General features: G+C 44.2%; 1 protein-coding gene across 1 annotated transcript in view; it reads right to left on the reverse strand.

Annotated features, from left to right (window-relative positions):
- cps1 (carbamoyl-phosphate synthase 1, mitochondrial) overlaps positions 1–24,780 on the reverse strand; it is a 191,616-nt gene that overhangs the window by 133,481 nt on the left and 33,355 nt on the right. Inside the window, exons 3-10 of the mRNA XM_072261156.1 lie at positions 20,186–20,330; positions 14,811–14,900; positions 13,896–13,952; positions 13,700–13,792; positions 11,707–11,796; positions 8,421–8,549; positions 8,151–8,257; positions 6,302–6,443 (exon numbers count right to left, since the gene is read on the reverse strand). Of these exons, the coding sequence (XP_072117257.1) occupies positions 6,302–6,443; positions 8,151–8,257; positions 8,421–8,549; positions 11,707–11,796; positions 13,700–13,792; positions 13,896–13,952; positions 14,811–14,900; positions 20,186–20,330 (853 nt within the window). The remainder of the gene's footprint in view (positions 1–6,301; positions 6,444–8,150; positions 8,258–8,420; positions 8,550–11,706; positions 11,797–13,699; positions 13,793–13,895; positions 13,953–14,810; positions 14,901–20,185; positions 20,331–24,780) is intronic.

Below are 24,780 nucleotides of genomic sequence, written 5' to 3' on the forward strand. Positions count from 1 at the left end.
CTCTGTGCGGCCTTGGATCACCTGGACAATACAAATATCTATGTCAGGATGCTGTTTATTGCCTATAGTTCAGCGTTTAACACCATCATTCCTACAGTCTTGATCGAAAAGCTACAGAACCTGGGCCTCTGCACCTCCCTCTGCAATTGGATCCTCGACTTCCTAACCAGAATCTGGGATTGTGAATGACCTCTCTACCTTGCTGGCAATCAATACTGGCGCACCTCAGGGATGTATGCTTAGCCCACTGCTCTAATCTCTCTATACCCATGACTGTGTGGCTAGGCACTGCCCAAATGCCATCTATAGATCTGCTGATGATACAACCATTGTTGTAGAATCTCTGGTGATGAGAGGGCGTACAGGAGCGAAACATACCAGCTAGTTGAGTGATGTTGTAGCAGCAACCTTGCTCTCAACATCAGTAAGACCAAATAACTAAATAACTGATTGTGGGCTTCCGAAAGGGTAAGATGAGGGAACACATACCAATCCTCATAGAGGGATCAGAGGTGTAGAGAGTGAGCAATTTCAATTTCCTGGGTGTTCATATATTTGAGGACCCAATATATTGATGAAGCTATAAAGAAGGCAAGACAGTAGCTATATTTCATTCGGACTTTCAGGAGATTTGATATGTCAGCTAAAACACTCAGAAATTTCTGGCAGCACACACAAAATGCAGGAGGAACGCAGCAGGCCAGTATTTTTTTTGTGTGTGTTGCTTGGATTTCCAGCATCTGCAGATTTTCTACAGTTTACTGTGGAGAGCATTCTGACTGGCGGCATCACCAGCTGGTGGGGGGGGTGGGGGGAGAGGCTACTGCACAGGATTGAAGTAAGATGCAGGCAGTTGTAAAATTAGTCAGCTCCATCATGGGTACGTGTCCTCCACAGCATCCAAGATATCTTCTTGAAGCCAAAGTCAAAAGTCAAACTCAAAGTACATTTATTATCAAAGTACTTATACTTTATACAACCCTGAGATTTGTCTTCTTACAAGCAGCCACCAAACAAAGAAACCCAATAGAATCCATTAAAGCAAAAAAGACTGTCAAACACTCGAGGTGCAGAGAAAAAACAGAAAGAGAAAAAACCATGCAAGTAGCATTCAGAACTGAAGTTCACACATGTGAGTTCACACTGTGATAGTTGCAGGCCACAGCCACAGTTCTGTGAGTAAACCTCATGGAGTATTGAGTTGAAGCTCTGCGTGGAGGTGAGTAAACCTCACAGAACGGCGCGATTTCGGCTGGCCCGTGCCTCACCTCCCGCCCCAACACCCTATCCTTTTCAGTTTGGCCCGGTGCTTAAATCGTCCAGAACTTGCTCTTGAACTCAGACCCTGCAGCTTCAATACGCTCTCAGGCTGGTTCCCCACCACCTCAGTTTGACACGGACCCAACCCCAACTTTTCCAATTCAGCTTGGGGCTTAAATGGATCAAACCTCAGCTCCTTTCTCACTCTCAGGCCCAGGTCTGGGCCCCACCACCTCGACTCTACATCACCTCAGTTCTGCCTAATTGAATTGCCTCCAAGTTTGTTCCAGGAATGGCCAGACATTGGCTCATTCCCCACTCTCCAGCCCGGTTCCCACCACCTCGATTCAACCCGTACACGTCACACCGCAGCCATCCTGTACTTTTGAGACTTCGGTTCCCACTCTAAAAATGCCAGGTCGCACAGGCGGTTCAAAAGCTCTGACAAGGAGGTTACAGTCTATTGTTTGCAGTGATCATTTAGCAGAAAATGTGTAATTAATGAAGTACTTAGTTGCTTAATTTGCCACCAGTAAGCAATCACTGAGCTTCACCAGCGCCATCTTAAACTGGTGCCTTAAAACGTTAAGGACCCCTACCACCCAGGACATGCCCTCTTCTCATTGTTACTGTCAGGAAGGAGGTACAGAAGCCTGAAGGAACACACTCAGTGATTCAGGAACAGCTTCTTCCCCTCTGCCAACCGATTTCTAAACGGACATTGAACCCATGAACACCATATCATTACTTTTTTTATTTCTGTTTTCGCACTGCTTATTTAACGTAACTAATATTATATATACACACACATATATATATATATATATATATATATATATATATATATATATATATATATATATATATATATATATATACACACACACACTGTAATTCAGTTTTTTTCTATACTTATCTATATTTAGCATAGTATTGCTGCTACAAAGTTAACAAATTTCACAACATACACCAGTGATATTAACCAGATTCTGATTCAGCTCCTCCCAATTCCTTCCTCTTCCATATTCCTCCTTCTTCCATATTCCTCTATATACTGTCACCCCTTCAACCATTTATCCAATCCTCATTTCAAGGTTCCCATTGTCCACCAACATTTTAAGCAGTTCATTCCAGACCACTACTCTCTCGGTGAAAAAGGCAGATCTTTGCACTATTCCCTCTGATTTAAATCTGTTTTTTTTTCCCCCCCAAGTTAACATCACTCCTACATATACACTATCAAATCTGTTCTGCCAACACTGTTGAATCCCTGCTTTAGCTCACTTGATCTCCCCACATCTCATAAGAGGATGCTGTCCAAGTTGCATGCCATCTTGGACAATGTCTCCCATCCACTACATAATGTACTGGTTGGGCACAGGAGTACATTCAACCAGAGACTCATTCCACCGAGATGCAACACAGAGCATCATAGGAAGTCATTCCTGCCTGTGGCCATCAAACTTTACAACTCCTCCCTTGGAGGGTCAGACACCCTGAGCCAATAGGCTGGTCCTGGACTTACTTCCTGGCATAATTTACATATTACTATTTAACTATTAATGGTTTTATTACTATTTTTTATCTATGGTGCAACTGCAACGAAAACCAGTTTCCCCCGGGATCAATAAAGTATGACTACAACTATATTCCAGGTAAACCTCAAATGTCTCTCCCAGCAGCTTCTCAAATATGGCTCCACAGTTTGAAACCACACTATCCAAAGAGTCAAAACTTACATTTAGATTCTGATGTCATACAGGCCTTTCATCCCAACAAGTCAATGCCAACTAAGCTAATCCCAATTTCCTGCATTTGGCTGTATACCTTCAGGCCCCTCCCCTCCATATACCTATCCAAGTCCTTTATAAATGAGACCTCTGAACTAACCTCAACTAGTCCCCCTGGTAGTTCATTCCATATACTGATCACCACCCTTTGCATAAAAGGTTGCCTCTCAGATCCCCTTTTAAATCTTTTCCTTTCCCATAGTTATGTAGGTCCCATAGTCTTGGATTCCTCTAACCTGGTGAATAGGTGGTTACCATCCACCATATCCATGTCTTTCATAATCTTAAACGCCTCTATGAGGCTGCCCCTTATTTTTCCATATTCCAAAGACTAAAGACCTAGTCTGGCCAGCCTCTCACTTTAACTCAAGCTCTCTAGTCCTAGCAATATCCTTGTAAGTCTTCTTTGCACTCTTTAAAGCTTAACTACATCTTTTCTATTACAGGGTGACTGAAACTGACAGAGTTCTCCAATGCAGCCTCATAAATGACTTGTACAACTGCAACATAATATCCTGGCTCCTATAAACAATGTCCTGTCCGATGAAGCCCAGGCATTTTCCACCACCTTTTCTACCTGTGACACCACATTCAATGAAATTGAACTAGGTTCTTCTGTTCCATTATAGTCCCTAGTGCCCTACCTTTTGTAGAACACATCCTACAATGCTTTGACTTTCCAACATGCATCACCTCACAATTGGGGTGTATGGGGTGTCAGGGAGGGGTAGCACCTCTGGTGGGGGAACATGTTGCGTCCTTTTCAGGGCGGTTAGTCCACCTTTGGTCCCCACCTGGCACTCAGCTCTCACCTGTGGCTCCCCGTAGCTGTTTGCATGCGACAGCGGCCACACTCTGGGCAACGGCTTCGACAAGCCAGCTAAACCAGGTGAGGGTAGCCAACGGGTCTCAAACCCTCGGTGTAATAGGGAGTTGTCTATCCCAGCATGTGAAGACAGACTCCGGCGGATTGAGCGGACGAGACCTATGGAAGGTCCAACGGTCAAGAAGGCGGTCTCTGCAAGCGTCACGGAACGTGTAGAGCAGGACAAGACACAGAAGTCGTCCTGGTCATCCACTGCACCTAGTCCCATCTCCAGCCGTCTAGACTCTGTCTTGCCACTGGATCCAGATGGGAATTGGGAAGAGAGAGTGAGGCTGACGCTGCGCAACTCTCCCTCACTTAAATCCAAATCACGCGCTAGTCTCAACACCATCATAATGGTGTCGAGGTCCTCATTGACGTCAACGATGGACGATCAACAACACCTCACAATTAACTGTATGGAAATCCATTTGCCACTCCTTGACCGACTTCCCTAAGGGACCAAGAACCACCTGTAATCTATAATAACATTCTTCAACAACACCTCCTAATTTCATGTCATCTACAAACTTACTGATCAAGCCTTGTGCCTTCAGATCAAAACATTTACATAAATAATGAATAACACAGGTCCCAACACTGACCCCTGAGGTGCACCACTAGTCACCAGTCTCCAGTCTGAGAAATAACCTTCCACCATCACTTTCTGCATTGCTGCTCTACCCTTATCTACCCTTTTGGTTACCTCTTCAAAGAGCCCTAAAGGATATATCAAGATCACAAGGTAAAGGAGCAGTAGGTCATTCGGCCCATCGAGTCTGCTCTGCCACTCCACCATGAGCTACACTATTCTCCCATCTAGTTCCAGTTTCTGGATTTCTCCTCATATCCCTTGATACCCTGACTAATTAGATACCTGTCAATCTCCTCCTTAAACACCCTCAATGATCAGGCCTCCACAGCTATATGTGGCAAAGAATTCCATAGATCCACAACCCTCTGGCTAAAAAAATTTCTCCTCATCTCTGTTTTAACTGGGTACCCTCTAATTCTAAGACTGTGCCTCTTGTCCTGGACTCACCCACCAAGGGAAACAGCCTTTCCACATCTTCTCTGTCCAATCCTTTCAACATTCGAAATGTTTTTATGAGGCCCCCTTTCATTCTTCTATACGCTAATGAATACAGTCCAAGAGCCAACAAACACTCCTCATCAAGCACAATACTGAGCCATGCTGACTCCACCTGATCAAACTCTGGCTATCTAAATGTTGATATGATGTCCCTCAGCATACCCTCCAGTAATTTCTACACCACAGATGCCAGGCTGACCAGTCTGTAGTTCCCTGGCTTAACCCTGATACCATTTTTCATATAACGGAAAAACGTCAGCCACCTTCCAGTCTTCAGGAACGTCATCAGTGGCTCACAATATAATAAATGTTTCCACAATTTCTCCTCTAGCCTCTGACAAAGTCCAAGGATGAATTCAGTCAGGTCCTGGGGATTTATTCACCTTAATGCACTGTACGACTGTAAGTACCTCCTCCCTGCTTGTAAGAATGTTCATTTGCTATCTCTTTCCATTGTTAGAGCCTTTTGGAAGCCTTAACTTCTTATAACATGTGTTTGCAAACTGCAGGGGTCTCCAGTCCCATACCTTGACTCTCAGCCTTCTTCCACCCAAAAACCCACCTGGGCTCACCAAATGTCTCCTCCCAGCTGCTTTCCGACCACACTTTAGAATCATGAGCAGGTTACAGCTGTGTCTGTGCTGGCGACAAAACAGCCACCAACCTAACCCCCATGAGGGTGCTTGACCTTCTCACAACACCACTCCTCAATGGCCACTTTATTAGGTACCTCCCGTACCTAATAAAGTAGCTGCTGAGTGTATGCTCATAGTTTTCTGCTACTGTATCCCATCCACTTCAAGTTTCAACACGTTGTGCCTTCAGAAATGCTCTTCTGTATACCAGTGTTGCACCATGGTTACTTGAGTTAGTCACCCTTCTGTCAGCTTAAACCATTCTGGCCATTTCCCTCTGACTTTACTCAAACAAGGTGTTTTTGCCCACTCACTGGATGTTTTCTTTTGTTTTCTGTAACATCTGAAGTCTGTTGTGGGTGGAAATCCCAGGAGATCAGCAATTTCTGAGATATTCAAACCAACAATCATTCCACAGTCAAAGTCACTTAGATCACATTTCTTCCCCTTTCTGATGTTTGAGCTGAACAACAACTGAACGTCTCGACCACATTTGTATGCCTTTATACATTAAGTTGCTGCCACATGATAGGCTGATTAGATATTTGCATTACCCGGGAGGAGTGCAGGTGTACCTAGTAAAGTGGCCACTGAGTGTAAATATCACTTTATATCACCTTCTACACATGGGAATTTACTGTTTCCTGGTGTTTGTTACCTCATTGGTGCCGTCGTTGGCATTAACGAACATGGGCTTCCATCCATCCGGAAGAGTGGTACTATCAATGGCATATCCATGGTTCTGAGCTGTGATGAATGCCTGGCCATTCATTACATTCAGCACAGGCTGGTTCTGTCCTCTGTGGAAAGGAATCGACAGTTTGAGAGGCAGTCGCTTACAGTAATACCGGTCAGAAAACTCAAGCATTTCACAACAGTTGTTTCCAATATAAAGAGCCTGCTCCAGTGGGTGAATGCTCAGAGCTGCCAGAAGATACCGATAAAACCTCACTGGTATCTGTAGTGGGTGGTATCCATTACTGATTGGGTCTGCAATAAGTCTAGTGCATGGATTTGCACTTGGCAGAATGCTTGAATCAAATGCATGTTTGCACAATTTCAGACTATTTCTCAGTTGGTCCGGGACATTTACACCAAACTTCAAAACTACCCACAAGTAAAAGGGAAAATAGTGCATGGCCCAGTAAACTGATATATAACCTTCCCATTCCCAATTGTTCTGCATTTTCTGATGCCACATGTCTATTTAATGTAATTGTGCTTTAATACTGTCAGTAACTCACCTCATTACAATCAACTGACATTTTGAGGTCTGTTCTGGGATTGGGATTGGGATTGAGAGCAGAGATTGCTAACCATTAGCAAAAGCCAACTCTTCATACTCTTTTGAAAGTGTAGTTGGTATGGTGTAGATGATATTGGCAGCCAGTTTTCGTTCATCTAGGACGTACATGCTTCAACGCCAATGAAGACCATAATACCATAAGACACAGGAGCAGAAATAGACCATTCAGCCCATTGAGTATGCTCTGCCATTTCATCAGGGCTGACTTACCACCCTCAACCTCATCCTCCTGCTTTCTCTCTGTAACCATTGATGCCCTGACTAATCAAGAACCTATCAACCTCCACTTCAAATATAGCCAATGACTTGGCCTCCACAGCCAACTGTGGCAATGAACTCCACAGATTCACCATGGGACATGCCCACTTCTCATGACTGCCTTCGGCTCATTACTCAGTGATACAGGAGCCTGAAGACCTACACAACACTTTAGGAGAGCTTCCTTTTCCTTGCCTTCTGATACGTAGAGTATTGGGTGCAGTTCTGCTTTCTAAACTATAGACAAGATGTAATTAAGCTAAAAAGAGTGCAGAGAAGATTGACTAGGATTTACTGAGACAGGAGGGTGTGAGGAATGAAGAAAGGATCGATAGTCCAGGGCAGGGGTCCCCAAACTTTTTTTACACCGTGACGACAATATTCTTGCAGACCGGCCGCGCCGAGGGTGGGGGTTGTTCAAGTAGGGTTGCCAACTTTCTCACTCCCAAATAAGGGACAAAAACAGCAGTCAAATACTGGACACTTGTGCTTACCCCGAGAAAGACTACCATGACCATGAAGCCTTACGCGGGCACCTGTGTGCGCATGCGTGGCGTGATTTTTTTTCTACAAAACGGTTTTGGCTTAATATTCCCGATTCTGTTAAGTGAAACTACACTGTACATACACTATTTCTACTTTATATAGGCTGTGTATTTATCATATCATTCCTGCTTTTACTATATGTTAGTGTTATTTTAGGTTTTATGTGTTACTTGGTATGACTTGGTAGGTTATTTCAAGTTCAACAGTGCGTGACAGGGAATGAGGGAAGGTGCAGCTGACTCATAACTTTTCATGTCGTCAAATCATATCATTTCCTCGCATGTTTGAATACCTTCTGCTGCTTCATCTCATTTTGCTACTAAAAATACACACATAAACAAAACAGAGGAGGGTGCGGAGACTTCAGCAATTACCACACAAGAGATGAGTTGAGTACCTGTTTCCCATGGGCAGCTTGTAGCAGTTTGCACCGACAGCCAGTGCAGTCAGCTGGTTTCCCATACAGATCCCGAATATCGGCTCCGGGCGATTGCTCTTAATCACCTGAGCAAAAACCAACACACAACCATACAGAATTCTTCCAGAACCAAGCTATAACACTCAAACCCACACCCTTGTACAATGCAGCAAAGTTGCCACAAGCAACATTTCGATAATTCCTAATAACTTTAAAACAATATTGCTGTAGGATATGGCAAAGCCCCACCTTGTGCAAGTTCTCAACCAGCTGTCCAGCCAACGTGGGATCTCCTGGGCCATTGGATAGGAAGAGTCCATCGTATTCCATGTTAATAAAATCATAATTCCATGGGACCAAGTGCAATTCAACTCCTCTCTGGGAAAGGAAAATTCATTATTTAGTGCTGAGTTTACAGTCAGAGCCTGATTTGAAAAATGCTATAAGTACTCAAGACTTGGCTTGGTGTTAACAATCGCTGCCCTTCAGCCTAGCCATTGGAGTGGTGTGTGACAAAGGCTGATGACAGATGACCTTCAGGACATTGTAGTGAGTACCTCAGCAACCCCACAGCCTCACCACTCCTGAGGCTCAAGCCTCAAGTATAGATGCCAGAGGTTATGGGACACTCCAAGAAACCTAATTCAACAGAACAAAGCACAGGGACACACCAGGGACAAATGTCCACCACATTGAAATCACATTCTCTGAGGAATTTCTCCCTAGACCACCAGAGACCTGAAAGAAGATTTTAAACTTATTGGGGGGGGGGCAATAAATAGGGTTCACAGTCAAAGAATCTTTTCCCCAGAATAGAAATGTCAAACACTAGAGGACATGCCTTTAAGGTTGGAGAAGGATAAATTTGAAGGCAAGGTGAAGGGCAAGTTTTTTTTTAAAACAGAGAATGATAGGTGCCTGGAATGGATTACCAGGGGTAATAATGGAAAGAGGCAGTTTAGTGGAGTTTAAGAGGTTTTCAGATAGACACATGAATATGAAAGTGATGGAGGGGCATGGAAGATACTCTAGTAGAGAACATTTAGGACTCCTACAAAGCTCCATACATATACTGTTGACTGTATCCTGACTGGTTGAGTCATGGTTTGATATGGCAAATTGAAAGCAAAATGATGCAAAGTAGTGGATTATGCCCAATACATCCTGACAACATCCTTCCTCATCATCGGTAGAACCTACAGGAGGTTCTGCCTCAAGAAGGCAACATCTATCAGCAAAGATCCCCACCATTCGGGCCAAGTAATCTTCTATCCCCACCATCTGGGTCAAGTAATCTTCTATCCCCACCGTCCGGGCCAGGTAATCTTCTTGCAGCTACCACTGGGCAAGTGGTACAGAAGCCTGAAGTCCCACACTACCAAGTTCAAGAACAGCTACTTCCCCTCAACCAATCGTTTCTTGAACCAACTGGCAAAACCCTAATCACTACAGGTTAGCAACACTGTGAACACTTTGACCACCTTGCACTAAAATGGGCTTCTTTTGTTCTTATTGTATTATTTCTTATAAATTAATATAAATTATACACAATTTTTGTGTTTTCCTTATGAATGCTGCTGATATGAAGCCATGTACCTGTGGTGCTGCTACAAGGAAGACCATAAGACCATAAGACAAAGGAGCAGAAGTCGGCCATTTGGCCCATCGAGTCTGCTCCACCATTTTATCATGAGCTGATCCATTTTCCCATTTAGTCCCACTCCCCCGCCTTCTCACCATAACCTTTGATGCCCTGGCTACTCAGATATCTATCAATCTCTGCCTTAAATACACCCAATGACTTGGCCTCTACTGCTGCCCGTGGCAACAAATTCCATAGATTCACCACCCTCTGACTAAAAAAATTTCTTCGCATTTCTGTTCTGAATGGGCGCCCTTCAATCCTTAAGTCATGCCCTCTCGTACTAGACTCCCCCATCATGGGAAACAACTTTGCCACATCCACTCTGTCCATGCCTTTCAACATTCGAAATGTTTCTATGAGGTCTCCCCTCATTCTTCTAAACTCCAAGGAATACAGTCCAAGAGCGGATAAATGTTCTTCATATGTTAACCCTCTCATTCCCAGAATCATTCTAGTGAATCTTCTCTGTACCCTCTCCAACGTCAGCACGTCCTTTCTTAAATAAGGAGACCAAAACTGCCCACAGTACTCCAAGTGAGGTCTCACCAGCGCCTTATAGAGCCTCAACATCACATCCCTGCTCCTATACTCTATTCCTCTAAAGCTTTCCTTTGCATCAGTGCATACATATATATGACAATATACTTGAATTTGACTTCAATATAAATTGGCATCAAGGTCAGCACAACATCATGGGAGTGGCCACAGTTTGAGCAGACTATGACAGGATTAGAGTGAGGAACTGAGGCTTTGGCTCAAGGGGCTTTGGCAAGAAGAGGCAAAAGCTAAGGAAAGTTTCTGTTAAGTTTCTCTTTCTTTCTTTATTATTTCACTTGAAGGAGTTAGTTTATTTTTGTCTCATTTTCCCTCAAAGCTGTTTAGTCAAGGCAGGTCAACATCACGCTCCTCCTGCACAATGTGGGAGCTCAGGGAAGCTGCCAGACTCCCTGACAACCACATGTGCAGGAAATGTGTCCGGCTGCAGCTCCTGACAGACTGCATGATGACCCTGGAGCTGTGAGTGGATTCACTTTGGAGCTTTGTGGATAACTCAGTTAGTGAGCTGATCACAATGCCCTTTAAAGGCCTAAGGAAAGACAGGAATGAACAGCCAGTTGTTGTGGTGCCTGTAGGTACCAACAATAAGGAAAGAAGTGGGGCGGTGGGTAAGCCAAATCCAGGGAGCTAAGAGTTAAATTAAAACAGAGGACCTCAAAGTAATAATCTCAGCATTAATACCTGTGCCACATGCTAGTCAGAGTTGGAACAGAAGCATATTTAGGATGAATATGTGACTTGAGCAGCGAGGCAAAAGGGAGAGTTTTAGATTACTGGGGTATTGAAACTGGTTTTGAGGGAGGTGGGACCAGTATCAACTGGACCGCACCCGGGCAATATTCAGATCAATTACCTTAGGGGATTGTTTGTTAGTACTGTTGGGAAGGGTTTAAATTAATATGGCAGGGGGATGGGGATAAAGGCAGAAAGGGTAGAGGGAAGCAATGAAGAAACCAAAGCAAAAGTTAGAAAAAAGTCAGCGTGGAGTACAGAAAAGTCAGATGCAAAGGACACAAAGGTTATGAGATTCCAGAAGAACAACGAGTGTGTGGGTATTTTAACTGAATACTCTCAGTATTCAAAAAAATGTCAGTGCACAAATCAGTACAAAGGAGTTTGATTTAGTGTCCATTACAGAAACATGGTTGCAGGGGGCAAATTATTACAAATTAAAATATCCCGTGCCTAAACAGAGATATTGGAGCTCCCTGCAAAAGAAGGCAATAATGTTGCAGTGGAAATGAAGAGTTCAAGACCACCCCAGTACAGGGAAGCAATGGCTGGAACTATTCCCAACTGGGCAAGACCGAGAGACGGGTTATGTGTAAATACCTTGACAAGAAGTCGGATGATGTTGTGTTTTATGCCACAGTCCACTGCAACGACTTTGATTGGATTCCCTTTGCCATAGATTTTTATTTCCTGTCGGAGGACAGAGAGCTGAAACACACTGCACATCCACCACAAAACACTCACTCATAAAAGCTGAGCCCTCATTCGTCAACACAGGAGCAGCACAATTAGCACATTGTTTTACAAGACAAGCAACCCAGGTTCAATTCCCGCCGCTGTCTGTAAAGAGCTTGTACATTCTCCCCATAACTGCATGGATTTCCTCCGGGCGCCCCAGTTTCCTCCCTCCTAGCAAAGACGTACAGGTTAGCAGTTTAATTGATCACATGGGTGTAATTAGGTGGCATGAGCTCGTTGGGCCAGGAGGTCTTTACCATGCTGTATCCCTAAATAAAACATAACCCGTACAGCCTTGTAGGTATGTGGCCAAGTGGTTAAGGCATTTGACTAGGGATCTGAAGGTTGTGAGTTTGAGCCCCAGCCAAGGCAGCGTGTTGTGTCCTTGAGCAAGGCACTTAACCACACAGTGCTCTGCGACGACACTGGTGCCAAGCTGTATGGGTCCTAGTGCCCTTCCCTTGGACAACATCGTTGTCGTGGAGAGGGGAGACTTGCAGCATGGGCAACTGCCGGTCTTCCATACAACCTTGCCCAGGCCTGCGCCCTGGAGAGTGAAGACTTTCCAGGCGCAGATCCATGGTCTCGCAAGACTAACAGAAGCCTGACAGCCTTACTGTGGGAACGCTGCACCACAAGGACTGTAGCACAGTAAACCACCAGCTTTCTACCAATTTCTCAAAGGCAATTAAGGATGGTGGGCCTCCTGCTAATGACCCCAACCTCCCAGGAAAAAAACATGCCCATTAATCTGGGGGAACAAGGCATCTTTACTGCCATAGACAATAGGTGCAGGAGTAGGCTATTCAGCCCTTCAAACCAGCACCGTCATTCACTGTGATCATGGCTGATCGTCCACAATCAGTACCCTTTTCCTGCCTTCTCCCCATATCCCTTCACTCCACTATCTTTAAGAGCTCTATCTAACTCTTTCTTGAAAGAATCCAGAGAATTGGCCTCCACTGCCTTCTGAGGCAGAGCATTCCACAGAACCACAACCCTCTGTGTAAAAAAGTTTTTCCTCAACTCCGTTCTAAATTGTCTACCCCTTATTCTTAAACTGTGGCCTCTGGTTCTGGACTCCCCCAACATCGGGAACATGTTTCCTGCCTCTAGCGTGTCCAATCCCTTAATAATCTTATATGTTTCAATCAGATCCCCTCCCCTGCCATGATGAGGCAGCTCTCAGGTTGGAGGAGCAACACCTAATATTTGGGTAGCCTCCAACTTGATGACATGAACATCAATTTTTCTAACTTCTGGCAATTTCTCCCCCTCCCCCTTCTCTTCTTTTTCCATTCCCCATTCTGGCCCCTTTTTACCTCTTCTCTTCTCCTCACCTGCCTATCACCTCTGGTGCCTCTCCTCCTTCCCTTTCTCCCATGGTCCATTCTCCTCTCCTATCAGATTCCTTCTTCTTCAGCCCTTTACCTTTCCACCTATCAGCTCCCAGCTTCTCACTTCATCCTCCCTCTCCCACCCACCTACCTTCCCCCTCACTTGGCTTCACTTATCACCTGCCAGCTTGTGTTCCTCCCCCTCCCCCACCTTCTTATTCTGGCTTCTTCCTCCTTCCTTTCCAGGCCCTGCCTGACCTGCTAAATTCCTCCAGCATTTTGTGCCCATTAATCTGTTCCAGAAACAGAGGAAACCATAGCAATTCCCAAAAGCAATATCCCAATTTTCAGCAAGTTCCTTTGAGGATATGCAAAGGTTTTCTCAGCTCAAAAGCACAACCAGGGATCTCCCCAAGCGTGAGATACTGAAACTTCCTCCCCTTGGAGTAGTGAATTTAAACTGCATAAACTTGTAAACATGGTATTTAGGGTATTCATTACATAAAATAGGAACTTACTTTGGTTGATAGTTCTGCCATTAGGTTTCGCAGATTGGGATCTACAAATTCTACTGGATCACCTTCAAATTCAATTTTACCGAGAATTGTTCCCTGTGAAGATATATATTAAAAATTGCATTAAATGGGCTTTTTAAATAACTAGAAACACTGTAATTAGTTGCAGGAACTTCAACGTAGACACCTTGACACTTACCTTATCCCGGACAATCTTTGTAAGCATTCTGGTGTCGACCCCATAAAGGGCAGGGATCTGCTCAGAAAGAAAAGCACATTCCATAAAGCATCAAGTCATCAGGTTCCCCCTGACACCAGAAACAACAGCCAGCTGCAGCTCTAACTGAATCCGCTTTCCAATTGAAAATTTGTCCATCAAAGCCTCAACAGGATATGTCAACCACCATCGTAGCACTGGCACTTCTCAGAACGACACAGCTCTTGCGCGGTAGAGCACCAAGCATCACCCTGAGATCTGTGGCAATCGATTGTGCAATCGACCAGGCAGACTAGGATGATCTCAGTCTGCTGTAGTGTGGACAGACTAACCCAGACCAGGATGACCTCCAAGCCTGGACCAGCCCAGGTTGGGATGGACAGGACCAGACTGGTTTAAGATTACCTCAGGCCCCAAACCCATTGATCATGAACTTCCTTCTCTCTTTGTACCTTGCCTCTAAGTAACCAACTCAAAAAAACAGGGAAGTAAAACCTAATTCAGAAATGCGAAGGAAAACTTCCAAGACCCAGAACCCAGGTTCCCTCACTCTGTGCCATTTCCAAAGAATGGCCAGGCATCTATATACACCTCTGTTGACCCACAGACAAACACAGCATGCTAATAATCCCTGGAGAACAAGCAGTCTGAGGCCTGGCACCTGGTGGTCTTCCTTCTTCCTGGGTGGAGAGAGGGTCAGTACTGGTGGTGCTAGGTAACCCCCATGTCTTCTGAGCAGGGTCGGAAGTACAACCACCCAGCAAAGTGGAGGCCTGCCCATCCAGGGAAGGGCTACATGCAGAAACAGTGACATGTACAAGGCACAACAAGTTGACTGGAAGCTTGGAGCTACACCACAGCAATACGCAGTTGGGAACGAGAGAACGAGAACCATACCTTTTCTTCATACAGCCACTCGCCAAGTGACTTAACAGAGTTCCAGTGGCTGTATTCATGGCTGTAATCCTGCACAAGCAATCCTGACACCTGATAATCCCAGAACAGCACATTAGTCCAATCAGGCAGCGCTCGTTTCAACCCGAGAGAAAGTATGCCCCTCCCCATCCCACCCCCTCATCCTCCCCACTCTTCAACACCTGATCCTCACCCTGGTGTCTCAAATCCAGGAAGAACAGGAACAGAAGGATGGGCAGATGAACACGTGGCTGAAGGGATGATGCAGGGGGAATGGGCTTTCGGTTCTGGGATTACTGGGGCGGTTTCTGGTGAAGGTGCTCCTTTACAGGAGGGGAAGATTGCGCCTTAAGCTGAGCAGGAGCAACTTTCTAGCAAAGCAGGCTCGTTGGGCCGAATGGACTGATTCTCCTTCTCTGTCCCATGGCCTTATGGGATGCTGGGGAAGGTTAAAACTGAGTTGGCAGAGGAATGAGGTTCAGAGTAGATGTTTGGTCAGAGAGGTGGGCATAGTCACCTAGAAGAGGAATAGTAAATCCAGTGGGGACAATTGAGAGCAAATGCACACAGGGGAATACAAAGGTAAATTGCATCGATTGCAAAGCAAGGATAATCACTAGTAAGGTAGATGAGCCCAAAGCTGTAGTTAACAGGTTGATCTACAGTATTGTTGTTATCACTGAGGCATTGTTTAAAGTCAGGCAGGGCTGCCAATGCAGTGTCCCAGCAGTCTAAAATATCCAGGCAAGGCAGAGGGGGATGGAAAAGAGGAGACAGCATTACACCATTAGCCAACGATTGCAATATATCAGTATTGAGGGAGGATATCCTGGAAATCTCCACAAATCAGGCCCTATGGGTAGAGGCCAGGAACAAAAGATTGCCATCATTTTGCTTGGGGGGTGGCGCAGACCTTCCAACAGTCGACAGGAGAGGAGAGGAGAGGAGGGGTGAAGAAGGGAAAAGCTGAGAGGTGATAGGTGGAAAAGGCAAAGGGCTGAAAAAGGAGGAATCTGATAGGACAGGAGTGAGGACCATGGGAGAGAGAGGGAAGGAGGAGGGACACCAGAGGGAGCTGATAAGCAGGTAAGAACAGGAGAGGTGAGAGGGGACACAGAAGGGGGAATGGAAGTGCAGAGGAGGCCATGGACCAACCCGTCAGAATGGGAATGGAGGTTGGGATTAAAATATACCCCACAGAGGGAAAGAAGTGACTTATAAGGATTCTGATCTGTAGCAGAGAAGGGCTGGCTTGAAGTCCAAAGTTTTTTGACAAGCAAGGCTTCACCAAGGAGGCTGAGCAGTGACAAGGTAAGGTGGTCCTTCCTTAAACCAGCAGTAACCCAAGGAGTAGAGATGGCAGTTAGTGGAATGGTGTGCTCCTCCCCTGAGATGTGGGAGACTGGAGGCAGCCAAGCATGCTGAGCACATACGTCTGTGGGATGCAGGGCCTGCTACAGCTTCTCTCAGACCATATGGATCGGTTTAGACTCACCAAGAAGCATACAGGGGGCAGAGAGCATGATCGATAGGGGTTTCAGAGATATAGTCAGCCAGATAGGGCAGGTAGGTGGTGCAGGAGTCCTGCGCAGCTATTTCCCTCTATAACAGTATAACCTCTTCAGATATTGTTGGGAGGATAGCTTCTCAGGGAAGCCACAGCAACAGCCAGATCAGAGGCACAACAGCAGGCTACACTGTACAGCAAGACAAATCAAAGTCTAGGTGCGTGGTAGTGATAGGGGACTCTATAGTCACGAACACAGACAACTGTTTCTGTGGCCATATGGGAGACTCTAGGATGGTGTGTTGCCTCCCAGGTCACGTTTTCAAGGATGTCTCTGAGTGGGCACACAACTTTCTGAAAGAAGAGGGTGAGTAGTCAAAGGTCATTATCCACATTGGTATCAATGGCAGAGGCAGTACGAAAGATGAGAATTTAGGGGGTTATGTGGGGAATTAAAAAGCAGGACCTCTAGGTACGTAAATACAAGAGATTCCACAGTTGCTGGAAATCCAGAGCAACACACAAAAAAGTGCTGTGGAGGAACTCAGCAGGACAGGCTATGGAGAGGAATAAAGAGACGAAATTTCCAGTCAAGACACTTCATCAGATCAACTTCTAGGGTTGTAATTTCATGGCGTTGTGCAAACTAACAAGGGAAATAATTAGTATAGAGTATAGTGAATGCATAACTAAGGAGAGACACTCCAGGTAAATAAACCATCAGGTTACCTCCAGGGCAGGTGGAACCTGTACAGGAATGACAATTTGAATCTAAACTGGAAGGGAGCCAATATCCTCGCAGGGAAATTTACTAGTGTTATTCAGAAGAGTTTCGACTTGTATGGTGGGGGGGTTGGGAGGCAGAGCAGTAGGCCAACAAGTGGAGGGATTGAGTGAAAGGTTGAGAGTAGTAAAACAGGAAGAATAGGCAGCGCCAATTTAAGGATCACCATGGTAACAATGATCTGCAGTGCATTTATTTCAATCCAAGAAATATAACAGGGAAGCAGATGAGTTTCGAACCTACATTATTACATGGAATTACAGGGAAGTGTATGGCCATGCACTTTGCGAGAAGGAATAAAGGCACAGATTATTTTCTAAGTGGGAGCAAATTCAGAAATCAGAGGCGCAAAGGGACTTGGGAATCCTCATGCAGGTTTCCCAGGTAGAGTCAGTGATAAGGAAACCAAATGCAATTTTAGCATTCATTTTGAGAGAACTAGAATATACAATAAAAGCAAGGATGAAATGCTGAGGTTTTATAAGTAATCTGTCAGATCACACTTGGAGTATTGTGAGCAGTTTTGGGTCCCTTATCTAAGCAGGTGTGCTGATATTGAAGAGAGTCCAGAGGAGGTTCAAGAGAATGATCTTGGGTATGAAAGGTTAATTTATGGGGACCATTTCATGGCTCTGGGCCTGTGCTCACTGTAGTTTAAAAGAATGAGGGGCTATCTCATTAACCCTACTAAATATTGAAAGGCCTATAAGGAGTGTGTGGAGAGGATGTTTCCCATAGTGAAAGTGTCTAGGACCACAGAATAGACAGACACCCCTTTAGAACAAGGATGAGGAGGAACTTCTTTAGCCAGAGGCTGATGAATCCGTGGAATTCATTGCCACAGACAACTGTGGAGGCCAAGTCACTGGACGTATTTAAAGAGAGGGTTGTTAGTTGCTTGCTTAGTAAGGATGTAAAGGTTATGGGGACAGGGCAAGAGAATGGGGTTGAAAGGGATAATAAATCAGCCATAATGGATTAGCAGAGCAGATATGATGTGCTGAATAGCCAAACCCTACTCCTATGTCTTATCTCTCTTATGGAAATGTAGCCATTACTGGAACTTGGTTGGATGAGGGACAGAACTGGCAGCTCAGTATTCCAGGGTTTAGATGTGACAGAGAGAGATGTAAAACATGGAGGAGGGGGAGGTGATTTGCTTCACTGAAACTACATGAATGTCACAGCTGAAGTAGAACAGGACATCTTGGAGGACTCATCCATAGAGGCCCTGTGTGTCGAACTCAGGAATAAAGAGTACAATCACTATGATACCGTTTATACTATGGCCTTCCAATAGCCACCAGAAGTCATTCAGATTTGCAGAAGGATCGTGGAAAGAAGTGGAAACAACAAGATTATTTTTATTGGGTGATTGTAACTTTGCCTAATTATTGAATGAGATTCCCTTCGTGCCAGGGGCTTAGATGGGTAGAATTTGTGATGGTGCACTTAGAAGGATTTCTTGAAACTATACGTAGATAATCTAACTAGGGACTTGAGCTGTACTTGACTTTATATTGGGGAATGAGGCTGGCTAGGCGATCAAAGTTTCAGTAGGGGAGCATTCTGGAAAAACTGATCGCAATTCCGTATGCTTTAAAATAGTTATCGATAAGAATGACTGATCCTCAGGTGGGAGTGCTATGTTGGGGAAGGCTAATTACAACAGTATTGGACAGGAACTGGAGATGGCTGTTAGATGGCAAATCCACATCTGACATGTGGGAGTCTTATAAAGACCAGTTGATTAAAATTCAGGACCAGCATGTTCCTTTGAGATATCACATAAGGGTACAAAATTCTGGAATTTCAGATGACAAGAGATATTTTAAGTTTAATGATAAAGATCAAGGAAGCAACTTTAAGCCGATATCAGAGAAGACCCTCAGGAAGTATAAAGGAATAGAAAACATCTTGAGCAGGAAGGTGATTAGGGGCCATGATTAAGGAGAATCCCAAGGCATTTTAATCGGAAAAATGATACCCTTTGCCATTTATTTGACTAATCTATATGCTTTTACATTCCCATTAACTTAAATATTCAAGTCATTTATAGGTTGAGGCCAGTATCAATCCTTGTGGCAAAGCACACACCGCTTCTTGCCAACCAGAGAAAAGATCCATTTATGCTCATTCATTTTCCTGCTAGCCAGCAAGTCATCTGCCCATGCAAACATTTCCTCCTATACAAAGAGGTTTTTTTTTCTCTTTCTAGAAATCGTGTTTATTTTACATGACCTTGAATTTTTACAAGAGACTGATGTAACATCTTTAACAACGTAAGATAACAGGCCTGTACTTCCCAGCTTCTGTTTTACTCCCTTCTTGCTATTTTCCAATCTAATGAAGCCATTTTTTCCCCTGAATCTACAGGATTTTGCAACATTCAAGCCAACTCAACCACTATCTCAATGGTCACTTTGTTTAAAGAGTCCAGAGAGGTCCATCAGCAACCAGAGACTTATCAGTCTGCACTGCAACAACTTGTATCCACTATAGTGAAGACTGACACAAAATACCTGCTTAATTCATCTGCCACCCCCTTCTTTCTCATTCTTCATCAAGATCCATTTGTTCCTCGAGGCTCCTTAGGGACCTACCACTCATGGTTTATATGGCTTACCCTTAGAATCCCTCAAGATACATCACGGAACTTACCCAAATTAGATTCTATTTGCTATTCTAATCTACTGCTCTCCAGACCCAGCTTCCATTTCTTACCTTACCCTATTATCCTGCTTTGGCCTTGCCATAATAGCCAGTCCAACCTTTCACCCATTAAGCTCTGCCCTTTCAGAGGTCAGCCTTTTGTTCTTCCCTATTTCCTCTTCCATGCCTTGACTTATTTTAACTTCTCCCAGTTCAGGTGAAAGCCAATCTACCTGAATCATTAATACTGCTTCTCCCTCTACAGATGCTACCTGACCTGCTAAGGTGTTTCTGCCCCCATGCTGGTCGCCAACTCAATCACATTTCCTGGCCCACTTTTAGCCCTCAACAGCAAGACAAACAACTAGACATTCAGCAGATCAGTGGATCAATATCCTTGTCAGACAGATTTACCTGGATAAATTCAGACTCTACATATTTCATTAAACCCAATTCATCCAATTTCTTTGTGTCTGGAACCCCATAGTTTCCAGCCATGGGTGACGTGAGGGTCAGGATCTGTCCTCTGTAGCTTGGGTCTGTCAAGGTCTCAGGATAGCTATATAAAAAAAACGGGGAAACAAAATTCATCAAACAAAAGAAGAAACTTTGACTTTTGGTTATAAGTATTTCCAGAAATAGTTTTCAGATGTACATATAAAAGCATGATGAATTTGGACATGGTAAATAGGAAAAAGTCTGAAGTACAACATTTATTACAATTGACAAGTGATCCTGGGACAACATGGGAAATAAAGGAAGTTGTTATGATATGACCCTGGACTTCATTACCTAGACTTGGATGTATAGTGCATGCAAGTTTAATTTCGGCATTCAAACACAATGTGAAAGACTGACAGAAATAATAACACCTTATAATCTGGACACAAGGATGCATTTTGTCAGCCACTTTCACTTCCATTCCTTCAAGGCCAAGGAGAAAGAAGAGAGAAATGAGAAGAACGTGACTAAACTTCAAATAGTCAGCATTGACTCAATGGGCCAAATAGTCTCCATCGGTGCTGCAGCAATTCCATGTTCAATCTTAGCCACTGGCATGCACAGCAGGATCACACACAGTGAGCCAACAGGCAGGTCTTCTAGTTTATGGATAATGGAAGAATTTAACCAGTATACACTGACGGGAAGAATAGCTAAGAGTGCTATGATGGCCATCAAACTGTGTAAGGCACAGATGAATAGGGCCATAAATAACCACATCATTGATGAAAGGATAAGGTAAGAGGCAGCCACAAATCCAAGTGGACTCGGTGGGGCAAAGGACCTGTTTCCCTGCTACATGACTGTGCGACTTTAAGCATGGAATTAGCCATGATGGCAATACATAGCTTCATAGGGGAAATGTGTCAGAGAGTCAACATTTCAGATCAAACCTGAACCTGAATTTCCTGTCACTCCTCACTTACACTTATGTCTGTGAGGCTAAGCACAGCTCCAAAGCCATATTCAAGTTTGCTGATGACACCACTACCATTGGTCGAATAAAAGGTGGTGACTAATTAGCATACAGTAAGGAGATTGAAAATCTGGCTGAATGGTGCCACAATAACAACGTCTCACTCAATGTCAGCAAGACCAAGGAGGAGGAAACCAGGGGTCCATGATCCAGTTCTCACTGGGGGAAATCAGAGGTGGAGAGGGACAGCTTGGTATTTTCATTTCAGAGGAGCTGTCTTAGGCACAGCACAAAATGCCATTATGAAGAAACCACAGCTGGGCCTCTACTTCCTTAGCAGTTTGTGAAGATTCAGCACAACATCTAAAACTTTGACAAACTTCTACATATGTCTGGTGGAGAGTATATTGACTGGCTGCATCACAGCCTGGCATGGAAACACCAATGCCCTTGGATAGAAAGTCCTACAAAAAGTAGTGGATACAGCCAAGTACATCACGGGTAGAGCCCTCCAAACCATTGAACACATCTACATGGAGTAGTACCGCAGGAAAGTAGCATCCATCATCAGGGACCCCCACCATCCTGGTCATGCTCTCTTCTCACTACTGCCATCAGGAAGAAGGTACAGGAGCCTCAGGATCCACACAACTAGGTTCAGGAATAGTTATTACCCCTCAACCATTAGGAGGGGGTAAGTTCACTCACCCCATCACTGAACTGTTCCCATAACCTATGGAGTCACTTTCAAGAACTCTTCATCTCATGTTCTTGATATTAATTGCATATATATTTGTTTTTCTTTTGTATTTGCACAGTTTTTGTACATTGGGTGTTTGTGCATCCCGTTGATGCAGGCTTTCATAGATTCTATTATGTATCTTGGATCTGCTGTGTACTGTACAGTATGCCTGCAAGAAAATGAATCTCGGGGTTGTATATGGTGTCATATATGTACTTAGATAATAAATTTACTTTGATTCCTCATCCCCCTCCCACTCTGATCTTTTGGTCAGCGACCTTTACTGTCACAAGGAGGCCGGAACAGACCTCATCATCCATCTAGGCATGTTGCAACATTCTGGACTCAGTAGCAAATCCTACACCTTTCAGTAAGTTGATTTCTCAGCCTGTGTCAGGCATCCATCTGTGGTATGAGCTCATCTTGACTTCTCCTCCACCCATTTTGTTTCACTCTGGGAACAAATGAAACCCATGAGTGCAGGCCATCCAGTCCTGGTGACTTGTCCATGAGTTTTTCCTCCAAAACTTTGTTCCTATGATTGGGATATTACAAGTACAGGTACCTCCGTGCTATTTGAAATTAGCCCACTTCTTACTTTTGGGATATTTACAGTAAAGACTGATGAAAAATGTTGACCTTAAGCACTTGCCTTTTCTTTGCTTCCTGTCCAAGATTCAAGATTGTTTATTGCCATTTTTCAGTATGAGGGAACAAAATCATTGTTACACCAGATTCGATGCAGTATTTAAAAAATATCACAACATTAAAAAAAACAGTGAATATCACTATAAAAACAATCCTCTAAAACACAATGTACAAGTAACTGCTGAGTGTGGCTGTACACAAGATTAGCTTACATGCATAGACTGACTGTATGGATGTAAAGTGACACTAGGTGCAAAAGTATCTATACAAAAGATGACTCTGACAGGAAATGATAAAGTGACAGAGTGACTTTTGGCAGGAGGAACTCTTCTAGGTAGCAGCAGGACACATGAAAACATCAGAAACAGAACCTCAAGTGGAATGATGACTATATTGCCATCTCAGTCTCCAGATGTTCTAAGACTTACCTCAGCCACTCAACTCATTTTTATATACCCAGTGAAAGATTTACTCTTTGTTTTGACAGCATATGCAAATTCTTATCAGAATTTATTTTCTCCCTAATTATTAGCCTTTCACTGCTGTTCCTTTAAATAAATTCCCAGAACCTCTGCTCCTGTCAGATTGAAGACTGTAGGTCATCACCTAAGAATCCGTGGATAAACAAAGTAAAAATAACATTATATAAGGAATAGGGTTAGAGAATGATCCCGGGAATGAAATGATTAACATATGAGGAGTGTTTGATGCTTTGGGCCTTTATTCGCTTCGGGTTAGAAGGATGAGGGGGAAAAGATCTCATTGAAACCTATTGAAAGACCCAGATTGAGTAGACATGCAGAGGGTGTTTCCTATCTGGAAGAGTCTAGGGCTGGAGGGCACAGCCTTAGAGTAGAAGGTCATCCTTTTGGAACAGAGATGAAGAGGAATTTCTTTATCCACAAGGTGGTGAATCTGTGAAATTCACTGCCACAGACAGCTGCAGAGACCAAGTCATTGGGTACAGTATATTTAAATCAGAGGTTGATAGTTCATCATTAGTAATGCCGTCAAAGGTAATGGGGAGAAGGCAGGAGAATGGAGTTGAGAAGAATCAGCTGTGATGAAATTGTGGAGCAGACTCAATGGGCCAAATGGCCTACTCTTGCTCCTTGTTACATTGTTGCTCCTTGTTACAATGTTACATTGACTGTTCTATTTATTATAAATTATCAATTACTATTATTGCACATTATGCAGAGACGCAACTTAAAATATTTTTACTCCTCGTATGTGAAGGATGTAAGAAATAAAGTCAATTCAAGTCAATTCTGTGTCTTATGGTCTTATAGAATAGCTTTAGAAAGGTAGTTGATTGGGAGTTCACTGCTGTCACCACTACATCACCAGCTTGCTAGCTTTAAACAGAAACCCCTTTATTCAGAGGCTATGCCTTCCTATCCAAGACTATCTTACTAATGGAAATGTCCTCTCAGCATCCACTCTATCCAGACCTTTCTGTATCCAGTAGGACTCAGTGAAATTCCTCCTCTGATCTCCATCAAGTACAGGCCAGGAGACATCAAGTGCTTGTCATATGTTAAGCCATTCATTCCATGGACCACTCTTGTGAACCTCCTCTAGACCCTCTCTGGGGACAGCACGCTCTTCCCGAGATACATGGTCCATTGCTCACAATATTCCCAACGCACACTGACCAAGACCTACCAAAGCACGGGAACCCTGACAGTTTGTCATATACCTACTTCCCAGTCTGGATAGGAATGTCAAGGAGTAGATTGCAAGGGAGGGATATGAATCGTGTGCAGGTAAATGGATTTAGTTTAAATTGGCGTCACAGTCAGCACAGATATTGTGGGTCAAAGAGCCTGCTCCTGTGTGGTACTCAGCAGATTGGACTGTTCAGCAATAAGGGAGAGGAAAAATGTCCACATCCAGCTGCAGGGAGTGATAAAGAGGACAAAAGGAATACCTCTGACATCTAAAACTTTGATAATCTTCTCTAGATGTGCGGTGGAGAGCATATTGACTGGCTGCATCACAGCCAGGTATGGAAACACCAATGCCCTTGAACAGAAAATCCTGCAAAAAGTAGTGGATGCAGCCCAGTCCATCACGGGTAAAGCCCTGCCCACTATTGAGCACATCTGAAGACAGTGCTGGTGCCATGAGAGTGGCATCCATCATCAGGGACCCCTACCACTCAGGATATGCTCCCTTCCCACTGCTGCCATCAGGAAG

Source organism: Mobula birostris, chromosome 6 (genome assembly GCF_030028105.1).
Source record: "Mobula birostris isolate sMobBir1 chromosome 6, sMobBir1.hap1, whole genome shotgun sequence".
Lineage (NCBI taxonomy): Eukaryota > Metazoa > Chordata > Chondrichthyes > Myliobatiformes > Myliobatidae > Mobula > Mobula birostris.